At 43.0% G+C, this 19,404-nt stretch overlaps 1 protein-coding gene across 2 annotated transcripts; it reads left to right on the top strand.

Moving 5' to 3' along the window:
• Positions 1–373: 373 nt before the first annotated feature.
• On the top strand, positions 374–18,450 carry LOC110162191 (ribonuclease inhibitor-like). Of its 2 annotated transcripts, XM_020927053.2 has the most exons (7): positions 374–440; positions 9,702–9,836; positions 11,093–11,269; positions 13,587–13,763; positions 14,176–14,352; positions 15,834–16,007; positions 18,137–18,450. In XM_020927053.2, the coding sequence occupies exons 2-7, from the start codon at positions 9,703–9,705 to the stop codon at positions 18,144–18,146; spliced, it is 849 nt and encodes a 282-aa protein (XP_020782712.1). In that variant the 5' UTR covers positions 374–440; position 9,702; the 3' UTR covers positions 18,147–18,450. The 2 variants fall into 2 exon arrangements, with proteins under 2 accessions (XP_020782712.1, XP_055014954.1); XM_055158979.1 differs by lacking the exon at positions 14,176–14,352.
• The last annotated feature ends 954 nt before the right edge of the window (positions 18,451–19,404 follow it).

The raw sequence follows: 19,404 nt of genomic DNA, 5'->3' as shown, positions 1-19,404 counted from the left end.
TAAAACCAACGGGGATTAAAAGGATCTTGCCTTGTTTCGGCGTGTTTATCAATCCGCCATTTCCGGAATAAAGTCCGTAAAAACAGGTAGTTAACTGTGCTGTGTCCACTGCGAATGTACACAGAAAAAACAGACGTCGTGGAGTGATTTAAATTCACAGACGTCTCTATAACTAAAACTATAATCTCGCACGAATATAGCTACATCCTGTCAAACACTTTACCTGAATTACTTTGTGAATGAACTGTGCCATACGCGTAAAAATAGAAGATATAATAGCAGAGATAGAAAATCCATATTGTGTTTGGGAGAATGCGCCCCCCAGTGGTTCGACCTTGCTCATAACACACATAATCCACAGAGGGGAGGGGCTGGTCACGTTACCGAGCTGCGTGTCGAAAGTGAAAGTGTTTTGGAGCAGAGGCATCGTATGAACCGAGGTGAGTTGCACTTTTAGGTTTCAAGTTTACATTATTATTATTATTATTATTTGAGTAGAAGTGACTTTGAGATTCACTGGCATCCACAGAAAACAGATAAACTCTTCCAATGAGGTTTATCGTAGGGTATATGCATGGTGATTTAGCCTTAATCAAAGAATGGGACTGAAGCAGGAAATGAGAAGCTTTTTTACGAATAATCATCACTTGGAACCACGACAACAGGGATCGCAGATGTTTAGTTAAAATGACTAAAGCTTTGTTTGAAACGGAGCTGAGTTCAAATGTAAAGAGTGAAACATGTCTCTCTGAGTGGGGACGTGGCTTTAATGTTTATTGTTTTTATTGAGAGAGAATGCGTGTGCTGAGGGGGGAGAGACTAATGTGTGTCCATGAGCTGAGGGGAGGGTCCTTTGTTTGTGCACACACGGGATTTGGTTGAATAAACACTGTTGTTACTTTAAAAATGTAATGCATTATTTATGACTTGTTACTGTCATTTCAAAGTAATTCATTCCATTACAATATTACGGCATTTAAAATGTAAGGCATTACATGACTCTTGCATTACTTTTAAGTTACTCTCACCAAAATAACTGAAGATGCTGAAATTTTACTCTGTATATGGACTGAACCAGGACTAAACCAACACTGAACCAGAGCTGAACCCGGACTGAACCAGGACTGAACTAGGTCTAAACCAGGACTGAACTGAGGACTAAACCAGGACTAAACTAGGTCTAAGCCAGGTCTAAACCAGGACTAAACCAGGTCCAAACCAGGTCCAAACCAGGTCCAAATCAGGACTATACCAGAACCAGGACTAATCTTTCACCCGCGGTAACCTGACGGTCTATGCAGGAGCGACTCCGGCGTTTCACCGCTGCTGATTTCGCTGTGATTATTATGAAGAAAACTGAAAACCCCACCACTTCGATCCGGGTTAAAAAACATTGTAACGCGCATTATTGACATTTGTACCGAGTAAAACATTACAATTTTTTCCCCTGTAATGCCTTACATTACTGCGTTACAGCAAAAAGCAATGCATTACAGTAATTCATTACTTTTATAACATGTTACTCCCAACATTGAGAGTAACCATGAGAATGAGATCACAAGCAGATATACTAAATCCATTTGGGAAATTGCGCCCCCCCAGTGGTTTAACGTGTTCATAATCTACAGGGGTCACATCGCTGAGCTTCAACACAGAGACGAAAGTGAAAGTGTTTGGAGCAGAGGCGTCTGAGCCGAGCTGAGTTGCACTTTTGGGTTTCAACTCAATGTTATTATTTGAGCGGAAGTGACTTTGAGATTCACTGATGTGTAGAAAACTTGTGTAGAAACAGCTGTGGTCTTCATAGGGGGTGTAACAAAGATATGTGGTGTTTTAGCCGTTATCAAAGAGTGCCACTGAAGAAGGAAATGAGTGCTACTACTATCACTACTACTACTACTACTACTACTATACTACTGCTGCTACTGTCAGAACTGTGTCGCAGTTTTCCCCCTAAAGTTGTAGCCATTGCGAATGTCAGAGTTCAAATGTAAAGAGTGAAACATGTCGCTCTCTGGTTTCTATTCCAGGCTGAGCTGTGCAGTCACATGGGGGGCTGAGGGCTTTTAACACCACATGCGGCTTTAATTATTATTAAAGCTATATTATCATGTCTTTATTTTATTATTCACAATGTGTATTTATTTGGACCGGAACCACATTATTCTTTATTCAGATGTGTTCAAGGTTTTAACTAAAGTCACGTTTTTGAGAAATGAGTTGAAGCTGTGGGGACTTGTGGGGACCAGGTTGGTGCCACCTAGTGCCTCTGCTCAATTTCATTTCTCTCCAGCGACTATGTCAAGAATCAGAATACACTAGATGGTTCGCAAAAACCCCAGAAGTGCGAGTTCGGGCACCAGCCAATCAGTAAAGAGTCATATATTCATTATTGGCAACGATTCCCAAGATCGAGGATTTAAAGCCGGAACAAAGAGAATGTTTGGTGAATTTTATCAAAGGAAAATACGTTATTGCCCTTCTTCCTACGAGATTTGGGAACAACTTAATATACCAGTTAGCCCCGTTAGACATACGTCACAACCAAATTGTGATTGGTAGGGGCGATATCGTATGAAAGCTTACGATATGGTGGGAGGTTCATAATTAGGGATGTAACAATATCCAAATCTCTTGGTACAATATTTTCATGACATACATCTCACGGTACGATATTTATTGTGATATTTTGTGGAGCCTAATATGCTACTTTTTCCTCTTAAAATACTTTTACAAGACTTAATCCAAAGAACTAAGACTTAAAAGTGCTTAGAACTGTTATTTCTTCTTGTAGTCTACACTGAAATGGAACAAAGGATCATGGTCTATGTAGTTCCCTATGTCTTTATTATTATTATTATTACATATATATATACATTTTTTTTAGCTATTTCTGCACCATAACTCTTAATTTAAGAACTTAATTTAAGAACTTTGACGATACGATATGACAATATTTCGGTTATTGTTACACGACTAGCGATTGGTTAAACTAAAAAAAAAAGTACACGCCTACCATTGAGCAAACGAATTCTAATGATGCGAGGTCGGACGGTTTTCCATGAGGTGAAACCGGCTGCTGAATCAGACTAGGGGCTTGGTGCAGTGGATGGCAAATATGTGTCTATGTAGTCTTACAGTCTCCAGGTGTGATCCATAGCAAAAGAAAAATTTTATCTGTCAAGCGGACAAAAGTTTTGCAGAGTGAAAACTAAACCCCCCTGTTCAAAAAACAGACAGCATGATGTCTAGGGATGTAATGATATCCAAACCTCGGTGCCAAATTTGTGATATTTTGTGGAGGCCAAAACTGTGAACATGCTACTTCTCCCTCTTACAATCCCTTGACAGGAACTTAATTCAGAGAACAGTTTGTTACTTCCCTAATGATGTACCGTTTTATTTCAAACCTACAAACGTTTTTTGACAGACACTGGTTCACCCAAAGGACAAAACCCAGAGCCACAAACAAAACAGTGCGGTCGACTTAGCGGTCTGTTCAGTGTAGTGAAGACTGCAGTGTTACATTGGAGAAACTAAACAGCCGCTCCATAAAAGAATGTACCAACTACACCTTTGAGGATAGTGACGTACAGATCTTAGCCAGACAAAAGAAAAGGTTTGACAGGGGAGTTAAAGAAGCCTTCTTTGAGCAGGAATGGTGTGGCTTAAGTATCATTTATCTCCTGTTTATAACACTATGCTCAGAGCTAAATCAATAATAGTGACAGGCTGTCGGCTAATAGGTGTGAGATCACCCATCAGGGGCCTGAATGATTATGCTAATATGACTCAGGCATAGTTCACACTTCAATATACCCAGCTAAAAAAACAGATCCTGTAAACAAATAGGTGTTTCAGTGTTGCCATGCAGCTATAAGGCCCAGTAGAACTACGACCAGAACTGAGCAGCGAAATGTCTTCATTCAAAACTGGACAAAACTTTTCTCCCGTTGACAATTAAATTTTTTTTTCTTTTGCAGTGTTTTAACTAGAGCCCGACTGATATATCGGTTGGCCGATATTATCGGCTGATATGAGCAACTTTAGGCATATCGGCCATCAGCCCTAAGCTAACCCTAAGCTATCGGCCGATATACTTGCTGATAGGGGCCAATATTTCACGTGGGCATGTTACACCTCGTTATAAAGCTTAGACTCTCTACATTCTGTTCATTTAATCCAATTTACAGACAGATAAATGTCCTAATATGTGGCTCCACATCAGTATTTATCTACGGAGTCATTTGTCTGTGTGTGTCTGTACTGTCCCTGAACACACCACAGAGTCGCGTCACTCACATGTGTTTGTTTACACCTGCAGACACAGATCCAAACACTGAGATTATGTTCTTTTTACGGACAATCGGTTTGAGTCTGGATTAAAAGGACATTTATTAGTGCAGATTTGTGATGTGAGGAGGAGCCTGTATGAGCGGTGAGTGTTGGAAATATGTCGACTCTGAAGCTAGTTTTTGTCATTTGTTATGGGTTAGCTGCTGTAGCTCCCGCACATAAACATACTGTTTTCTATTGGTCTGTTCTACAGTGACTATATTGGCCGTATATTTGCTACTGGACCTGCACTGATATGTAAATGAGCTGTGAACTCCCCCTTGAACTGCCACCTTACCGTGGTGGGGGAGTTTGCGTACCCGAATGATCCTAGGAGCTATGTTGCCCGGGGCTTTATGCCCCTGGTAGGGTCTCCCATGGCAAACAGGTCCTAGGTGACGGGGCAGATTAAGAGCAGTTCATAGAACCCATATGAACAGTGTAATATCGAGGACCCTGACGTCGCCCGGTATGGCGCAGCCGTGGCCCCACCCTGGAGCCAGGCCTGGGGTTGGGGCTTGAATGCGAGCACCTGGTGGCCGGGCCTTTGCCCACGGGGCCCGGCCGGGCGACGTGGGTCCACCCCCCTGTGGGCTCACCACCCGCAGAGGGGTTCATAGGGGTCGGGTGCATAGAGGACTGGGCGGCGGTCAGGGACGGGTGTCCCGACGGCCTGGTCCGCACACACAGCATCTGGCTGTGGCGACGTGGAACGTCACCTTGCTGGGGGGGAAGGAGCCCGAGCTTGTGCGGGAGGTTGAGAGATACCGGCTAGATATAGTCGGGCTCACTTCTACGCACAGCTTGGGCTCTGGTACCCAACTCCTTGAAGGGGGTTGGACCCTCCATTTCTCTGGCGTTGCCCACGGGGAGCGGTGGCGAGCTGGTGTGGGCTTGCTTATAGGCCCACAGCTCAGCCGCCACGTGTTGGAGTTCACCCCGGTGAACGAGAGGGTCGTGTCCCTGCGCCTTTGGGTCGGGGACAGGTCTCTCACTGTGGTGTCAGCCTACGGGCCGAACAGCAGTGCTGAGTACCCGGCCTTCTTGGAGTCCCTGGGAGGGGTACTGGACAGTGCACCGACTGGGGACTCCGTTGTTCTACTGGGGGACTTCAACGCCCACGTGGGCAACGCCAGTGACACCTGGAGAGGGGTGATCGGGAGGAACGGCCTCCCCGATCTGAACCCGAGCGGTGTTTTGTTATTGGACTTCTGTGCTAGTCACAGTTTGTCCATAACGAACACCATGTTCGAGCACAAGGGTGTCCATAAGTGCACGTGGCACCAGGACACCCTAGGTCGGAGGTCGATGATCGACTTTGTCGTCGTGTCATCTGATCTCCGGCCGCGTGTCTTGGACACTCGGGTGAAGAGAGGGGCTGAGCTGTCAACTGATCACCACCTGGTTGTGAGTTGGGATCGCTGGCGGAGGAGGAAGCCGGAAGGGACCTGGCAGGCCCAAGCGTATTGTGAGGGTCTGTTGGGAACGTCTGGCGGAGCCCTCTGTCAGAGGGATCTTCAACTCGCACCTCCGGGAGGACTTCTCCCAGATTCCGGGGGAGGCTGGAGATATGGAGTCCGAGTGGGCTATGTTCTCGGCCTCTATTGTCAATGCAGCTGCTCGAGCTGTGGGCGTAAGGTCTGTGGTGCCTGTCGCGGCGGCAACCCCAGAACCCGGTGGTGGACACCGGAAGTAAGGGATGCCGTCAAGCTGAAGAAGGAGTCCTATCGGGCCTTGCTGGCTCATGGGACTCCTGAGGCAGCTGACGGGTACCGGCGGGCCAAGCGTGCTGCAGCCCGTGTGGTCGCGGAGGCAAAAACTCGGAGCTGGGAGGAGTTCGGGGAGGCCATGGAGGAGGACTATCGGACGGCCTCAAAGAGATTCTGGCAAACCGTCCGGCGCCTCAGGAGGGGAAAGCAGTTCTTCACCAACACTGTTTACAGTGCGGGGGGAGAGCTGTTGACCTCGACTGGGGACGTTGTCCGGCGGTGGAAGGAATACTTTGAGGATCTCCTCAATCCCACCGTCACGTCTTCCGAGGAGGAAGCAGAGACTGGGGACTCAGAGGCGGACTCATCCATCACCCTGGCCGAAGTCACTGAGGTGGTTGGCAAGCTCCTTGGTGGCAAGGCTCCGGGGGTGGATGAGATCCGTCCTGAGTACCTTAAGTCTCTGGATGTTGTGGGGCTGTCTTGGCTGACACGCCTCTTCAACATCGCGTGGCGGTTGGGGACAGTACCTCTGGACTGGCAAACCGGGGTGGTGGTCCCTCTGTATAAGAAGGGGGACCGGAGGGTGTGTTCCAACTATAGGGGGATCACACTCCTCAGCCTCCCGGTAAGGTCTATGCCAGGGTACTGGAGAGGAGAATCCGGCCGATAGTCGAACCTCGGATTCAGGAGGAGCAGTGTGGTTTTCGTCCTGGCCGTGGAACACTGGACCAGCTCTACACTCTCCATCGGGTGCTCGAGGGTTCATGGGAGTTTGCCCAACCAGTCCACATGTGCTTTGTGGACTTGGAGAAGGCATTCGACCGTGTCCCTCGTGGTGTCCTGTGGGGGGTGCTCTGGGAGTATGGGGTCCGGGGCCCTTTGCTAAGGGCTGTCCGGTCCCTGTATGACCGGAGCAGGAGCTGTGTTCGCATTGCCGGCAGTAAGTCAGACCTGTTCCCGGTGCATGTTGGACTCCGCCAGGGCTGCCCTTTGTCACCGGTTCTGTTCATTGTGTTTATGGACAGAATTTCTAGGCGCAGTCAGGGGCCGGAGGGGGTCCGGTTTGGGGACCACAGGATTTCATCTCTGCTGTTTGCAGATGATGTTGTCCTGTTGGCTTCATCGAACCAGGACCTGCAATGTGCACTGGGGCGGTTTGCAGCCGAGTGTGAAGCGGCTGGGATGAAGATCAGCTCCTCCAAATCCGAGGCCATGGTTCTCGACCGGAAAAAGGTGGCTTGCCCTCTCCGGGTGGGTGGAGAGTCCTTGCCTCAAGTGGAGGAGTTCAAGTATCTCGGGGTCTTGTTCACGAGTGAGGGGAGGATGGAGCGTGAGATTGACAGGCGGATCGGTGCAGCGTCGGCAGTGATGCGGTCGCTGTATCGGACTGTTGTGGTGAAGAGGGAGCTGAGTCGAAAGGCGAAGCTCTCGATTTACCGGTCAATCTACGTCCCTACCCTCACCTATGGTCATGAGCTCTGGGTAGTGACCAAAAGGACGAGATCGCGGATACAAGCGCTCGAAATGAGTTTCCTCCGCAGGGTGGCTGGGCGCTCCCTTAGAGATAGGGTGAGGAGCTCAGTCACACGGGAGGAGCTCGGAGTAGAGCCGCTACTCCTCCACGTTGAGAGGAGCCAGTTGAGGTGGCTCGGGCATCTGTTTCGGATGCCTCCTGGACGCCTCCCTCGGGAGGCCACGGGGAAGACCCAGGACACGCTGGAGGGACTATGTCTCTCGGCTGGCCTGGGAACGTCTCGGGATCCCCCTGGAAGAGCTGGAGGAAGTGTGTGTGGAGAGGGAAGTCTGGGAGGCCCTCCTCAGACTGTTGCCCCCGCGACCCGACCTTGGATAAGTGGAAGAAAATGGATGGATGGATGGATGGCTAATAGCGCTACTTTCTTTACTAGTTATGGGTCCGTCGCGAACGAAATGACTCTTAGAACCGGCTCTTTGAAGGGAACGACGGGAGTCTGATCCTTATTGGGAGCCGTGTTTTCTCTTTTTCTCACTTTTTTTCTCTTCACGCCGCGTGATTCGTGGTTTGACAGCGGCAGCGGCTCAAAACGAAACTTTGAGAAATTTGCGTGTACGTAGGATTAAAAAAAAAAAAAAAAAAAAAAAACGAGCATATTTGACTGTAGATAAATAAATTAATAATAAATATAATATAAAATAAAATAAATAAGTCCTGGTTTAGTCCTTTTTCAGTCCTGGTTTAGACCTGGTTCAGTCCTGATTCAGTCCTGCTTTAGACGTGCTTTAGACCTGCTTGCAACAAAACAATCTGAAGAGCCGCTTGGGAGCCAAAAGAACCAGCAGCTTTTAGTGAGCTGAGCCAAAAGAGCCGGTTCTCTAAAAAGAACTGGAATACCCATCACTAGTGTCTAGAATGTGATGCAAAAATGCCATTAAGCCAACCTACTGTCTGTAAATATGATGTAAAGAGGCAGAATAACAATAAATGTTGCCTAAATAAACCCAATTTAAAATCCACCAGAGCCAAACCTAAGTTTTTTAAACAATTCAACATTTACAGTGAATTTTTACATCACTAAATATATCGGCGATTATATCGGCTATCGGCAGCGCCAACTCCCATTATATCGGTTTCATATCGGCCACAGCAAAATCCATATCGGTCGGGCTCTAGTTTTAACAATCAATAGCGATTCTAGGATTTTCCTGAAATAGGGGCCATTAAGGGGTAGCCTGATTCATCGGCTGCTTTCACGTCGTAGAAACCGTCTGACCTCGCAGCGTTACAATTCGTTCGCTCAACAGTAGGCAGATACTTTTTTCATTTAACCAATCGCTGCTATTTGATCATGACATATGCAATGCGCCAATGGGCTAACTGGTATATTCAGCTTTTCCCAACTCCTGTAGGAAGAAGGGCAATAACGTCTTTCCCCTTGATAAAATTCACCAAACATTCTCTTTGTTCCGGCTTTAAATCCTCGATCTCGGAAATCGTTGCCAACACATAATGTATGGCTCTTCGCTGATTGACTAGTGCCCAAACTCGCACTTCCAGGGTTTTTGTGAACCATCTAGTAATTCCTGACCTAGTCGATGGAGAGAAATGAAACTGAGCGGAGGCACTAGGTGGCGCCAGCCTGGCTAATTAAGGGGTTCATCCAAGCACAGAAATGATTAATTCAGTACGGTGCCAGTACATTTGGACGGTCATCCAGTACCTTTTTTTAAACACATATAAAACATGGTGAAGCAGTAAAGTTCATAATAATTTTCTCATTTATTCATCCTGTGTGCATAAAGGACACAATATATAAAACAATCATTAAATGCAAACATACTCACGCACAGAGACACACATGCACTCTTACAGATGTAGACCCGTGCACACACATACACAAAGACGTTTCAAGGATAAACAGTAAAAAAAAAAAGTCCTTCACAGGTCTGTTTCTTCTCCCATTAAGTTGTATCAATGCATCTACTGCCACCAAGAGTTTAAAGGTGGAATTGCATCAGGGATCATTGAATTCTCTCGTTGTTCTTCTCGTTACTTGATTGACACAACAGGGGTACTTCAGGAGCCAATCAGATTAGAGGTGGCCCCTGACGTAGAACCGCCCCTGGAGAAAAACTGTCATATAAGATGTATAACCATATCATGTATTCTTTATTCAGAATGGAGCAGTATGATTTGTCCAACCCCTCACACATCACTCACATTGAGCTGAGTTATAACAGACTGTCCGATTCAGATGTGTCTCGTCTGTGTGATTTGCTGCGGGGTCCAGACTGTCAACTGGAGACGCTCAGGTCAGTTCACGGTCTCTTACTTGTGTCATGTTTCAGAGCTTTCACGAGATGCAAATGGTGCATAATGTGACATTTTGTGATTTTATGTTTTAAATACATGCATCACTAATTTCGGACTTCTGGTCATTGTGCAATGCATACTGGGAACGATTTTCCGAAAAAATTAGCATCAAACCACCATCTTTGATTTGCCAGTGGGATGCATCTATTGTCAAAGCCAAACTTCTTTTGAACCATATCGCTTTTGTTTCTGGTTCTGATATTGTCATATTTTAGTTATGGGATTCGGACACATAGATTCACACAGATCTGATTCCCTTTTGCATTTACGGAGTTTGCAAACTTCTGAAGCCCATTTTCCGCTGTTAGGACATCCAACAACCACACAATTATGATGTCCGAATCCCAAAACTAAAATTATGACAATATCAAAACCAGACACAAAAGCCATATGGTTCAAAAGACTAGAAAAAATTGGCTTTGTCAATAGATGTATTCCACTGGGAAAACAACCATGGCGGTTTGATGCTCACTTTTTTTGGAAAATCCTTCCCAGTATGCATTGCGCAATGACCAGAAGTCCGAAATTTGTGATGCGTGTATTGATTTGTCCAAGATATTTTGAATCTCAATGGGAAATATTTGTTAAGTAAATGGAAAATACAATTAACAATTAATTAAGTATTTGGCATTAAACACACACACACAAAAAAGGACATATTCAGAAATTCTTTTCATATTGTAATGAATTAATACTTTGTGTTTAGCTCAGGGTTGACACCTTTTGTAGTTTGTTTTGTAACTGTTAATGTGTTAATGTAACTCCTTTTATACGTGACTGGTGTGTTAGGAGACTGGCTCGGCTGAATTGAGACTGCTGTTGTTTCGTGTTTGTTCTACTCTTGTTTTAGTGTGACTCATTGTCTACAGTATCTCTTGAGTTCAGAAAATATTAAAAAAACTAGAAGAACTAGAAGACAGCAAGTGGTTCCCGCCTTGACTATATCTCTCCAAACCACGTGAATCCTCGCAAGACTACGGTCGTCACATGGAATAACTTCACAACCCCCGCTCCTCACTTTTAATATTTTTGTCCGTGCCATCTCACTTTTTTGGCAGCATCGCTTTGCCTAACCAATTTTCTGTGGGAAACACTGTATTATCATTATCATGTCTTTAATTTGTTATTCACAATGTCTCTACAGGCACTGTCTATATTTCTATGGACGTGTATTCATCATGTATTCTTTATTCAGATTGGAGCGCTGTGGTTTGTCAGAGATGAGCTGTTCCTCTCTGGCCTCAGCTCTGAAGTCCAACCCCTCACACCTCAAAGTCCTGGATCTGAGTGAGAACCCACACCTGGCTGATTCAGGAGTGTCTCATCTGTGTGGTTTTCTGCAGAGTCCAGACTGTCGACTGAAAACTCTCGGGTCAGTTCACTGTCTCTTACTTGTGTCATGTTTCAGAGTTTTCACAAAAGAGCTCGGCCATAATAAGCTCTAGTATTTACTCTGGATTTGGACTCAGAGATGGTAGAGTAGCTGATGACTGTACTCAAGTAAAAGTACTGTTACTTTTATATAAAATTTTTCAAATAAAAAAAATAATAATAAAAAATTGATCCAAAAATGACTTGAGTAAGAGTGAACATATTTGAGTGTAACAGAGGAATTGTGAGTGAATGTAACTTACAAAAGTGTTTATGCCATTTCCAAAACAAACCATAAATATTACAAACACTTAATCATATCTGAAGGTACAGTGGAAGAAACACATCTTTTCAATTAATTTCATATTGGCAACATTAGAGCCCGATCAATATGATACCGATAAAATGGGAGTTGTAGGATATAAAAGCCAATATATTTAGTGATGGGTCAGTCTGGATGAAATCAGCCATTTTCAAGGAACCTCCCCTATGAGCCATCTCAGATTTGGCTGAAAAATTTTTTTCTAAAGTCACCAAGTGAAAGAATCTCAAATTTAATTTTAGCTCAATCCCTATAGTCGTTCCTGAGTTATGGCCCATTGAAATTTTGGAGCCATGCTCTCTTTTTCAGAAGCCTTAATTTACAAGCATGTTTGAGAGACCATAACTTCATAGAAAATAGAGCTAGGAAGCTGAAAATTTCTATTTTTGTGGATTCTTGGTCATAGATTCTGAATCTGTTGTCAATATTGAGTATCTTTAATAAGGGGGTGCTGTGGGTCCCCAAAATCTCACATTTGGTTACCGCTCAATTTTTATTTATATATTTATTTTTTCAATTTTTGAGGTCTAAAGTAAATAGATCTTGCTGCAAACAAATTTGAGATTTTGGGGGCCCCAGCACCCCCCTTAATAAAGATACCCAATATTTGACAACAGATTCAGAATCTACAATGATGCACATTTTCAGTTTCCTAGCTCTATTTTCTATGAAGTTATGGTCTCTCAAACATGCTTATAAATTAAGGCTTCCAAAAAAGTGAGCATGGTCCCAAAATTTCAATGGGCCATAACTCAGGAAAGAGTGAAGGGATTGAGCTAAAATTTGAGATTTTTTCATTTGGTGATTTTAGAATTTTTTTGAACTTTTTTTCAGCCAAATCTGAGATGGCTCATAGGGGAGGGCAGCTGATTTCATACGGACTAACCTTGATGTAAAAATTCATTGTAAATCTTTAGTTGATTAGAAAACTTAGGTCTAGCTCTACTGGATTTTAAATTGGGTTTGTTTAGGCTACATTCATTGTTATTTTGCCTCTTTAGAGTCATTTTAAAGACAGTAGGTCAGCCTAATGGCATTTTTGCATGACATTCTAGCCTATAAAGAAAGTGAGTGAACTACCGGTGGACTAAAGTGCGCTGAAGTTCACTTTTATTTATAGTCAGTATTGTGGATCAGACACAAGAGCGTTTAAAACCAGCGCCTCAGTGTTGCGCACATGAATCTATGGCTGTGCACGGGTGTAAACAAGCGCACATGAGTGACATAGATAAATATTGATAAATATTGATGGGCATCACATATTAGTACATTTATCTGTCTGTAAGTTGGATTAAATGGACATAATATAGAGAGACAAAGCTTTATAACAAGGTATAACATGCCCATGTGGACAATCGGCCCATATAGGCGAGATTTAGGTGGAGAGCCAGTATGTCTCCAAGTGCCCATATGGTAAATAGTCACATTTTTCTATAGTGCTTTTCCACCTTCACCTTCCACTCAAAGAGCTTTACAACAAGGAACCACTCACCCATTCACACACACACTCATACACCAGTGTACGCAGACACTGGGGGCGAGGTGGGTTAAGTGTCTTGCCTGAGGACACAACAACAGCATTCATCTGTGGGAGCTGGAATCACACTTCAGATCAGTGGACAAACGCTCTACCACCTGAGCTACTGCCGCCACAGTATCAGCCGTCCGATATATATCATTCGGGCCCTAGTCAGCATAAAACTTTAGTCACTTGAAGACATCAAAAGCTGAGAAGATTCAAAACTTTGTGACTTTAATACAAATATTACTCAAGTAGAAGTAAATATGTCATGCAAGAAAATGATTATGGAACAAAATGAATCCTATAAAAAGTGACACAAATAAATATAACTTAGTATCACTAACTTTTTTCACTGCTCAGGTATCATTGTTTTTATTTACAGTATTACCCCCTTCATTGAACTGTTATTCATGTCTCTATAAGCATAATCTACATTTCTATGGACTTTAACCATATTATTTATTCTTTATTCAGATTGAAGGGCTGTGGTTTGTCAGAGACGAGCTGTTCTTCTCTGGTCTCAGCTCTGAGGTCCAACCCCTCACACCTCACGCTTCTGGAGCTGAGTGTTAACACGGACCTGTCTGATTCAGGAGTGTCTCATCTGTGTGGTTTTCTGCAGAGTCCAGACTGTCGACTGGAGACGCTCATGTCAGTTTACTGTCGCTTACTTGTGTCATTTTTTCAGAGCTTTCACTAAAGAAACTACTATTCTTCAGTAATTGTAAAAGAAGTTTTGTCTGGATATAAATGGGGATTTATTTATTCTGCTATTTCCAAGACCGTAAATATTACAAACACTCAATCATGTGTGAAGGTACGGTGCAAGAAACACAAAAATTTCATATAATTTCATATTGCCAAAATAAAACATTTGTCACTTACAGACATCGAACTGTGAAAAGAGGAATCAGAATTTTGACCTAAGAAAGAGTACTGACTTTAGTAAAAATATGCATTTGTTATTGATGATCCTTTTTCATTGTACTATTATTCAGAAATTGTCTATAGTCTAATTTGAGTTTACTATGGACATTAACAACATCATGTTTTCTTTATTCAGACTGATGAACTGTGGTTTGTCAGAGAAGAGCTGTTCCTCTCTGGTCTCAGCTCTGAAGTCCAACCCCTCACATCTCACACACCTGGACCTTGGTTATAACACAAAACTGTGTGATTCAGGAGTGTCTCATCTGTGTGGTTTTCTGCAGAGTCCAGACTGTCGACTGGAGACTCTCAGGTCAGTTCACTGCCTCTTACTTGTGTCATGTTTCAGAGCTTTAACTAAAGAGCTCGGCCATAATAACCTCTAGTATTTACTCTGGACTTGGACTCAGAGGTGGGCAAGAATTATATTAAAACTAATGACACTCTAGGCCTCAGTTTTTAATCCAGGCTCAAAACTGTGAGTTCAAAAATAAAAAACAGCATGTTCAGTTTGTGGATGTGTCCCACTTTAGGACCTGAGACAGACTTCTCTTTAGGACAGGGAAGATTCTATCAAATAGAAAAGTCTCAAAGTCATGGGACAGTCAAAAGGCCTTGTTTTGCAAATTCATTAAAATAAAAGGAGCAACACAGCGTCTTTTACAGTGTCTGCGTAAGAGTTTTGCTTCATTTTTAGCATGATTGTATGTTTTGTAGCTGAGCAAACACTTGATAAATGAGGTTGGAAAACCTCTCTAAGACCTACTTGTCTGCATGGAGATACCATTATGTTGCCCTTAATGTACCACAGTATAGCATTAAACTTAACTATCTCACATAGAGATCAACAGTCCTGCACACTTCGAAGTTAGCTCAGGTTTCAGAAGTAAAATTTCCACAAAGGAGGCCAAGCAACTATGTGGTAACTAATAGCCATGATGCTGTTTTAAGTCCAAAAAGCACATTTAAAACACAAGATTTGGCGAAATGGTTTAATAACTTAGTGGTTTACAAAGGTTCAGCAGAGCTGCACATGCACATTACGCACAGCGTGTAGGGCACTGAGTGCGTGTGGGGGCACCACCCATAAATCAGGCTTGTGAATCTTTGTGAAACTATCCATCCAAAGTCCAAGTCCAGGCCATTTGTGCTTAGGGCACCATGTTGGCGAGCAACTGCCCTGAGTTTGAGAAACAGATTTTAAATAAGATGATAGGTCTTATGGTCTTTAGTTAACACGGAGTTTAGCCCTGAGGAAACTTTTAAACTTTTATTATACTTTTTTTGTGAAGAAGTCTAGTAAAAAAAAAAAGAATGAAAAATGTACTTTTGGAACTGTGGGTGGTCATTGTTGAGCTCCATTCTTACTCTTGAGTGGGCGCGTGTCACCACAGATCTGGGCTGTAACTTGACTTGGTGGTGTCATTTTTTGTCCCTATGCTGATAGATAAGGTTAATGCTTAAACACTCAAACCAAAGCAGTGATATTTCAATTGAGACAAGAAAAGTACTGTTACTTGTAAATTATATTTCTCAAATAGAAGTCAAAAGGACTGGTCCAAGGAACAACTCCTGGCTCAATGGTGGAGAATTGTTCTGGTAAATTTGGACTTCAGTATCAATATTTACAATATATTCATGGTGGAGTGTACTGTTGATTTAAATGGCCCAGAAAATATCTGACAACATTTAGAACAGTTTTCATGCTTTTCATATTTTTAGTGTGACTATATTATCATGTAAACACAATCTGTATTTATATGGATTTTAACACATTATATTGTCTTTATTCAGATTGTGGGAGTGTGGTTTGTCAAAGAGGAGCTGTTCCTCGTTGGCCTCAGCTCTGAAGTCCAACCCCTCACATCTCACACTCCTTGATCTGAGTCATAACAGTCTGAGTGAATCAGATATGAAGGAGCTCCTGGAGCTTGAACAGAGTCCTCACTGTCGACTGGAGACACTGGAGTGAGTAGTGACAGCAGTCGCACACATTGCTCTCTTTTCTCAAACTGACTCATGGAGTCCTTTTTTCACTTTAACACACTTCTCTATTGAACATAGGCATTTACTAAACACACTTTACTGATCAATCATCCCCCAAGAGCCAGTTTTCCATCTAAACTCTCAGACTCTGGTCATGTGTTTGTTGAATCTGGGATCACACACAGCTGTGTTTTTGTCACACAGTAAAAGCACATTACTGATATGAGGACTGCATTGATTTGATCAACTATATTTATGCTGAACAAAAATAATATATGTCAGATTAGCAAACACATCACAGCATTTCTATAGATTCTGGGGAGACTACGGTGGCTGTAATCATTTCCATTTGAATCATTTCATCTTATACAATGAGTGGAGTCTAAATGAGAGGCCATAGTCTTGTTTTGTTTACACTTTTTATTAAATTACAATTTTTGAAAGTGATTTAGTTTGAAGCTTTGATTCAAACTTGTATCTGAACAGGGTAACAGGTGCTCACATCATTTGGAACACTGCTCATAATATCACACAGTTCTCAGGCTCTTTCTCAGAACACTTGACCCAGCCAGAGGCGGCACTACCAACAGGGAACAGTAGGTGGCCGCCTATTGCCCCTGAACCTGGATGGGCCCCCATTCAATACCTCTACCCCTGTGCAGGGCACACACATGAGGGGTGCACCGATCTGATACAGGTGTCTGTGAAAATTTGGTGAATTGACTCTTCCAAATACTGGTTCAGCTGATATCCTCTCTCTCTATATATATAATATAGATAGATAGATAGATAGATAGATAGATAGATAGATAGATAGATAGATAGATAGATAGATAGATAGATGTAATAAGACTGTTTACTGGTCACAGTTGGCCCAGAAAGTCTCAGAATGTTTAAACTTTCTTTTATACAAAGCTGGTATTGTGGTGTATACTCATGTAGCCACATGTGTTTGTAAGGAGGTGTTATGTGTTCAGATGTGCACAGAATCTCCTGGCCCAGAGACAGCTCTTTATTTTAGTTTATTGGCCACAGGGTAGCTGGATGTGAAAGCCGATTTTGCCCACAACAGAGTCAGCCTCAATATGAAGATTACCCTGATTTCTACATAATTCAATAAAGTGCCTTTTCCACATTTTACAGTTATTAGGCCATTACTTTTACCAATTCAGCTCTGGTTATCTAGTACTGAACAGAAGTACTTTGAAATTTCCAGTCCACTGTAATTAAAATAAAGACAGATGTGTGTGCTTCAATAACAATGAGGAAAAAACAGACAATACATAATTGAAAAATACAAAAAAAAGAGTAGATTTACAGTATAAAGAGGTCTCCCCAGTTTAATTGGCAAAAACTAAATATGAACACCCAAAATCTGTAACAACAAAGGATAAGAAGGGTTTCAGTTGAGAGCACAGACTGTATGAAAAAAGAGATCAGACATACAGTACTACACTTTAGTATCTGCAGTGTAGATATATTTGCTGCATCATAGGTGTATGTATACTGTACTCTCTGCAAAGACCTTTCTCTCTATTTGATTCATGAGTAAAAAGATTTTGTGTCCTCTTAAATGTTGAGTTTTGCTGTTATGTTTAAGTTCCAATAATGAAAGTTTTAGTAAGCGTCCTGTAGTGAAAAAACAAAGAATTCACTGATCATGTGTTTGTGAACGAGAGCTGGGTCAAGTGTTCTGAGAAAGAGTCTGAGAAATGTTCCAAATGATGTGAGCACCTGTTATAGAGATACAGGTTTGAATCAAAGGATCAAACTAAACCAAGTTTCACTAATGTGCTAAAGCCATTGAAAAAAAACTGTGAATGAAAGAATATCATTGACTTTCATGTGGCTGTAGTGAAGTGGATTTTAAAGATGTCACAGTCATTTTGCTCTGAGAAAAGGAGCAGGGCTGAGGGCAGAGTGGGCGTTATGTGAGCTCTGGAGATCACTGCACTTGAAGCCTTTACACTTTGTACACACTTTTTCCTCCATATGTGCTGTTTTATGTCGTCGGGTTTAGTTTAAGTTTTGATGGGGTCTGTTTCAAAATATGAACAGGATTGAACAGATTAGGTTGAACTAAATTATTTCCTATCTCTGTTTCTCCACAGGTGGTTGTGACTCTGAAGATGTGCCTGCGTCGTGTGGTTTATTTTGCAAACTTTTGTGCTTTCGTTATCATAATTATTAGTTTGTTTGACCATAAACAGAGAAAAAAAACAAAAAAAAAACAAAACATATTTTATATTTTATTTTGTATAACCATAAATGACAATCTTTTGTGCCTTCGTTATCATTATTATTATTAGTTTGTACGACCATAAACGGAGAAAAGAAGGGAAAAAAATCTGTACATTTTTCATTCTTAGTGTTGTTTATTTTGTATGATCTTAAACAATAAACTTTTGTGCTGTTGTTATCATTATTATTATATATTATATATTTCTGCATGTATGTGTCATATACTACGGTCTATGGTATGTATGTATATGTATATATGTTATGCATATGTATGTGTACCAGTATTCCACTCTCAGAAGCCTGTGAGGGTGGTGCGTTTAGTCCGTTTTGTGGGAGTTGTAGTTTTTACAGCTGTCGTCACGCCACTGGTTAGAAGGATCCCACCAAAAAGCAGCGACAGCTCCTCCTCCTCCTCACTGCTCCTCCTCCTCCTCACTGCTCCTCCTCATCCTCACTGCTCCTCCTCACTGCTCCTCCTCCTCACTGCTCCTCCTCCTCCTCACTGCTCTCCTCCTCCTCACTGCTCCTCCTCACTGCTCCTCCTCCTCCTCCTCACTGCTCCTCCTCACTGCTGCTCCTCCTCACTGCTCCTCCTCCTCCTCACTGCTCCTCACTCCTCCTCCTCACTGCTCCTCCTCCTCACTGCTCCTCCTCCTCACTGCTCCTCCTCCTCCTCACTGCTCCTCCTCCTCACTGCTCCTCCTCCTCACTGCTCCTCCTCACTGCTCCTCCTCCTCCTCCTCACTGCTCCTCCTCCTCACTGCTCCTCCTCACTGCTCCTCCTCCTCCTCCTCCTCACTGCTCCTCCTCACTGCTCCTCCTCCTCACTGCTCCTCCTCACTGCTCCTCCTCACTGCTCCTCCTCCTCACTGGTCCTTATACTTGACCTCATGACGTAGCTCTAAGAGGTCAACAAAAAAGAGAAGGAAGGACGAGGAAGGAGATATTTTTGCCCTGTTTTGCATGCCGGAAGAAAATGGAAAATGTCTACTGTAGTGTACTGACTGTAGAGATCCAGTACTGTAATTCACGGAGATGGCGCCATCTAGTGACCAGTTTACACCATACATCAATGACATTACTATGACAGCCTCACTGCTCCATGTGACTGTTCCCTAGTCAAACTTTTTACAGTATT

Source organism: Boleophthalmus pectinirostris, unplaced genomic scaffold (genome assembly GCF_026225935.1).
Source record: "Boleophthalmus pectinirostris isolate CB_2022bp ecotype Guang Dong unplaced genomic scaffold, ASM2622593v1 HiC_scaffold_23, whole genome shotgun sequence".
Taxonomy (NCBI): Eukaryota; Metazoa; Chordata; class Actinopteri; order Gobiiformes; family Gobiidae; genus Boleophthalmus; species Boleophthalmus pectinirostris.
This window is presented reverse-complemented; position numbering and strand designations above follow the sequence as displayed.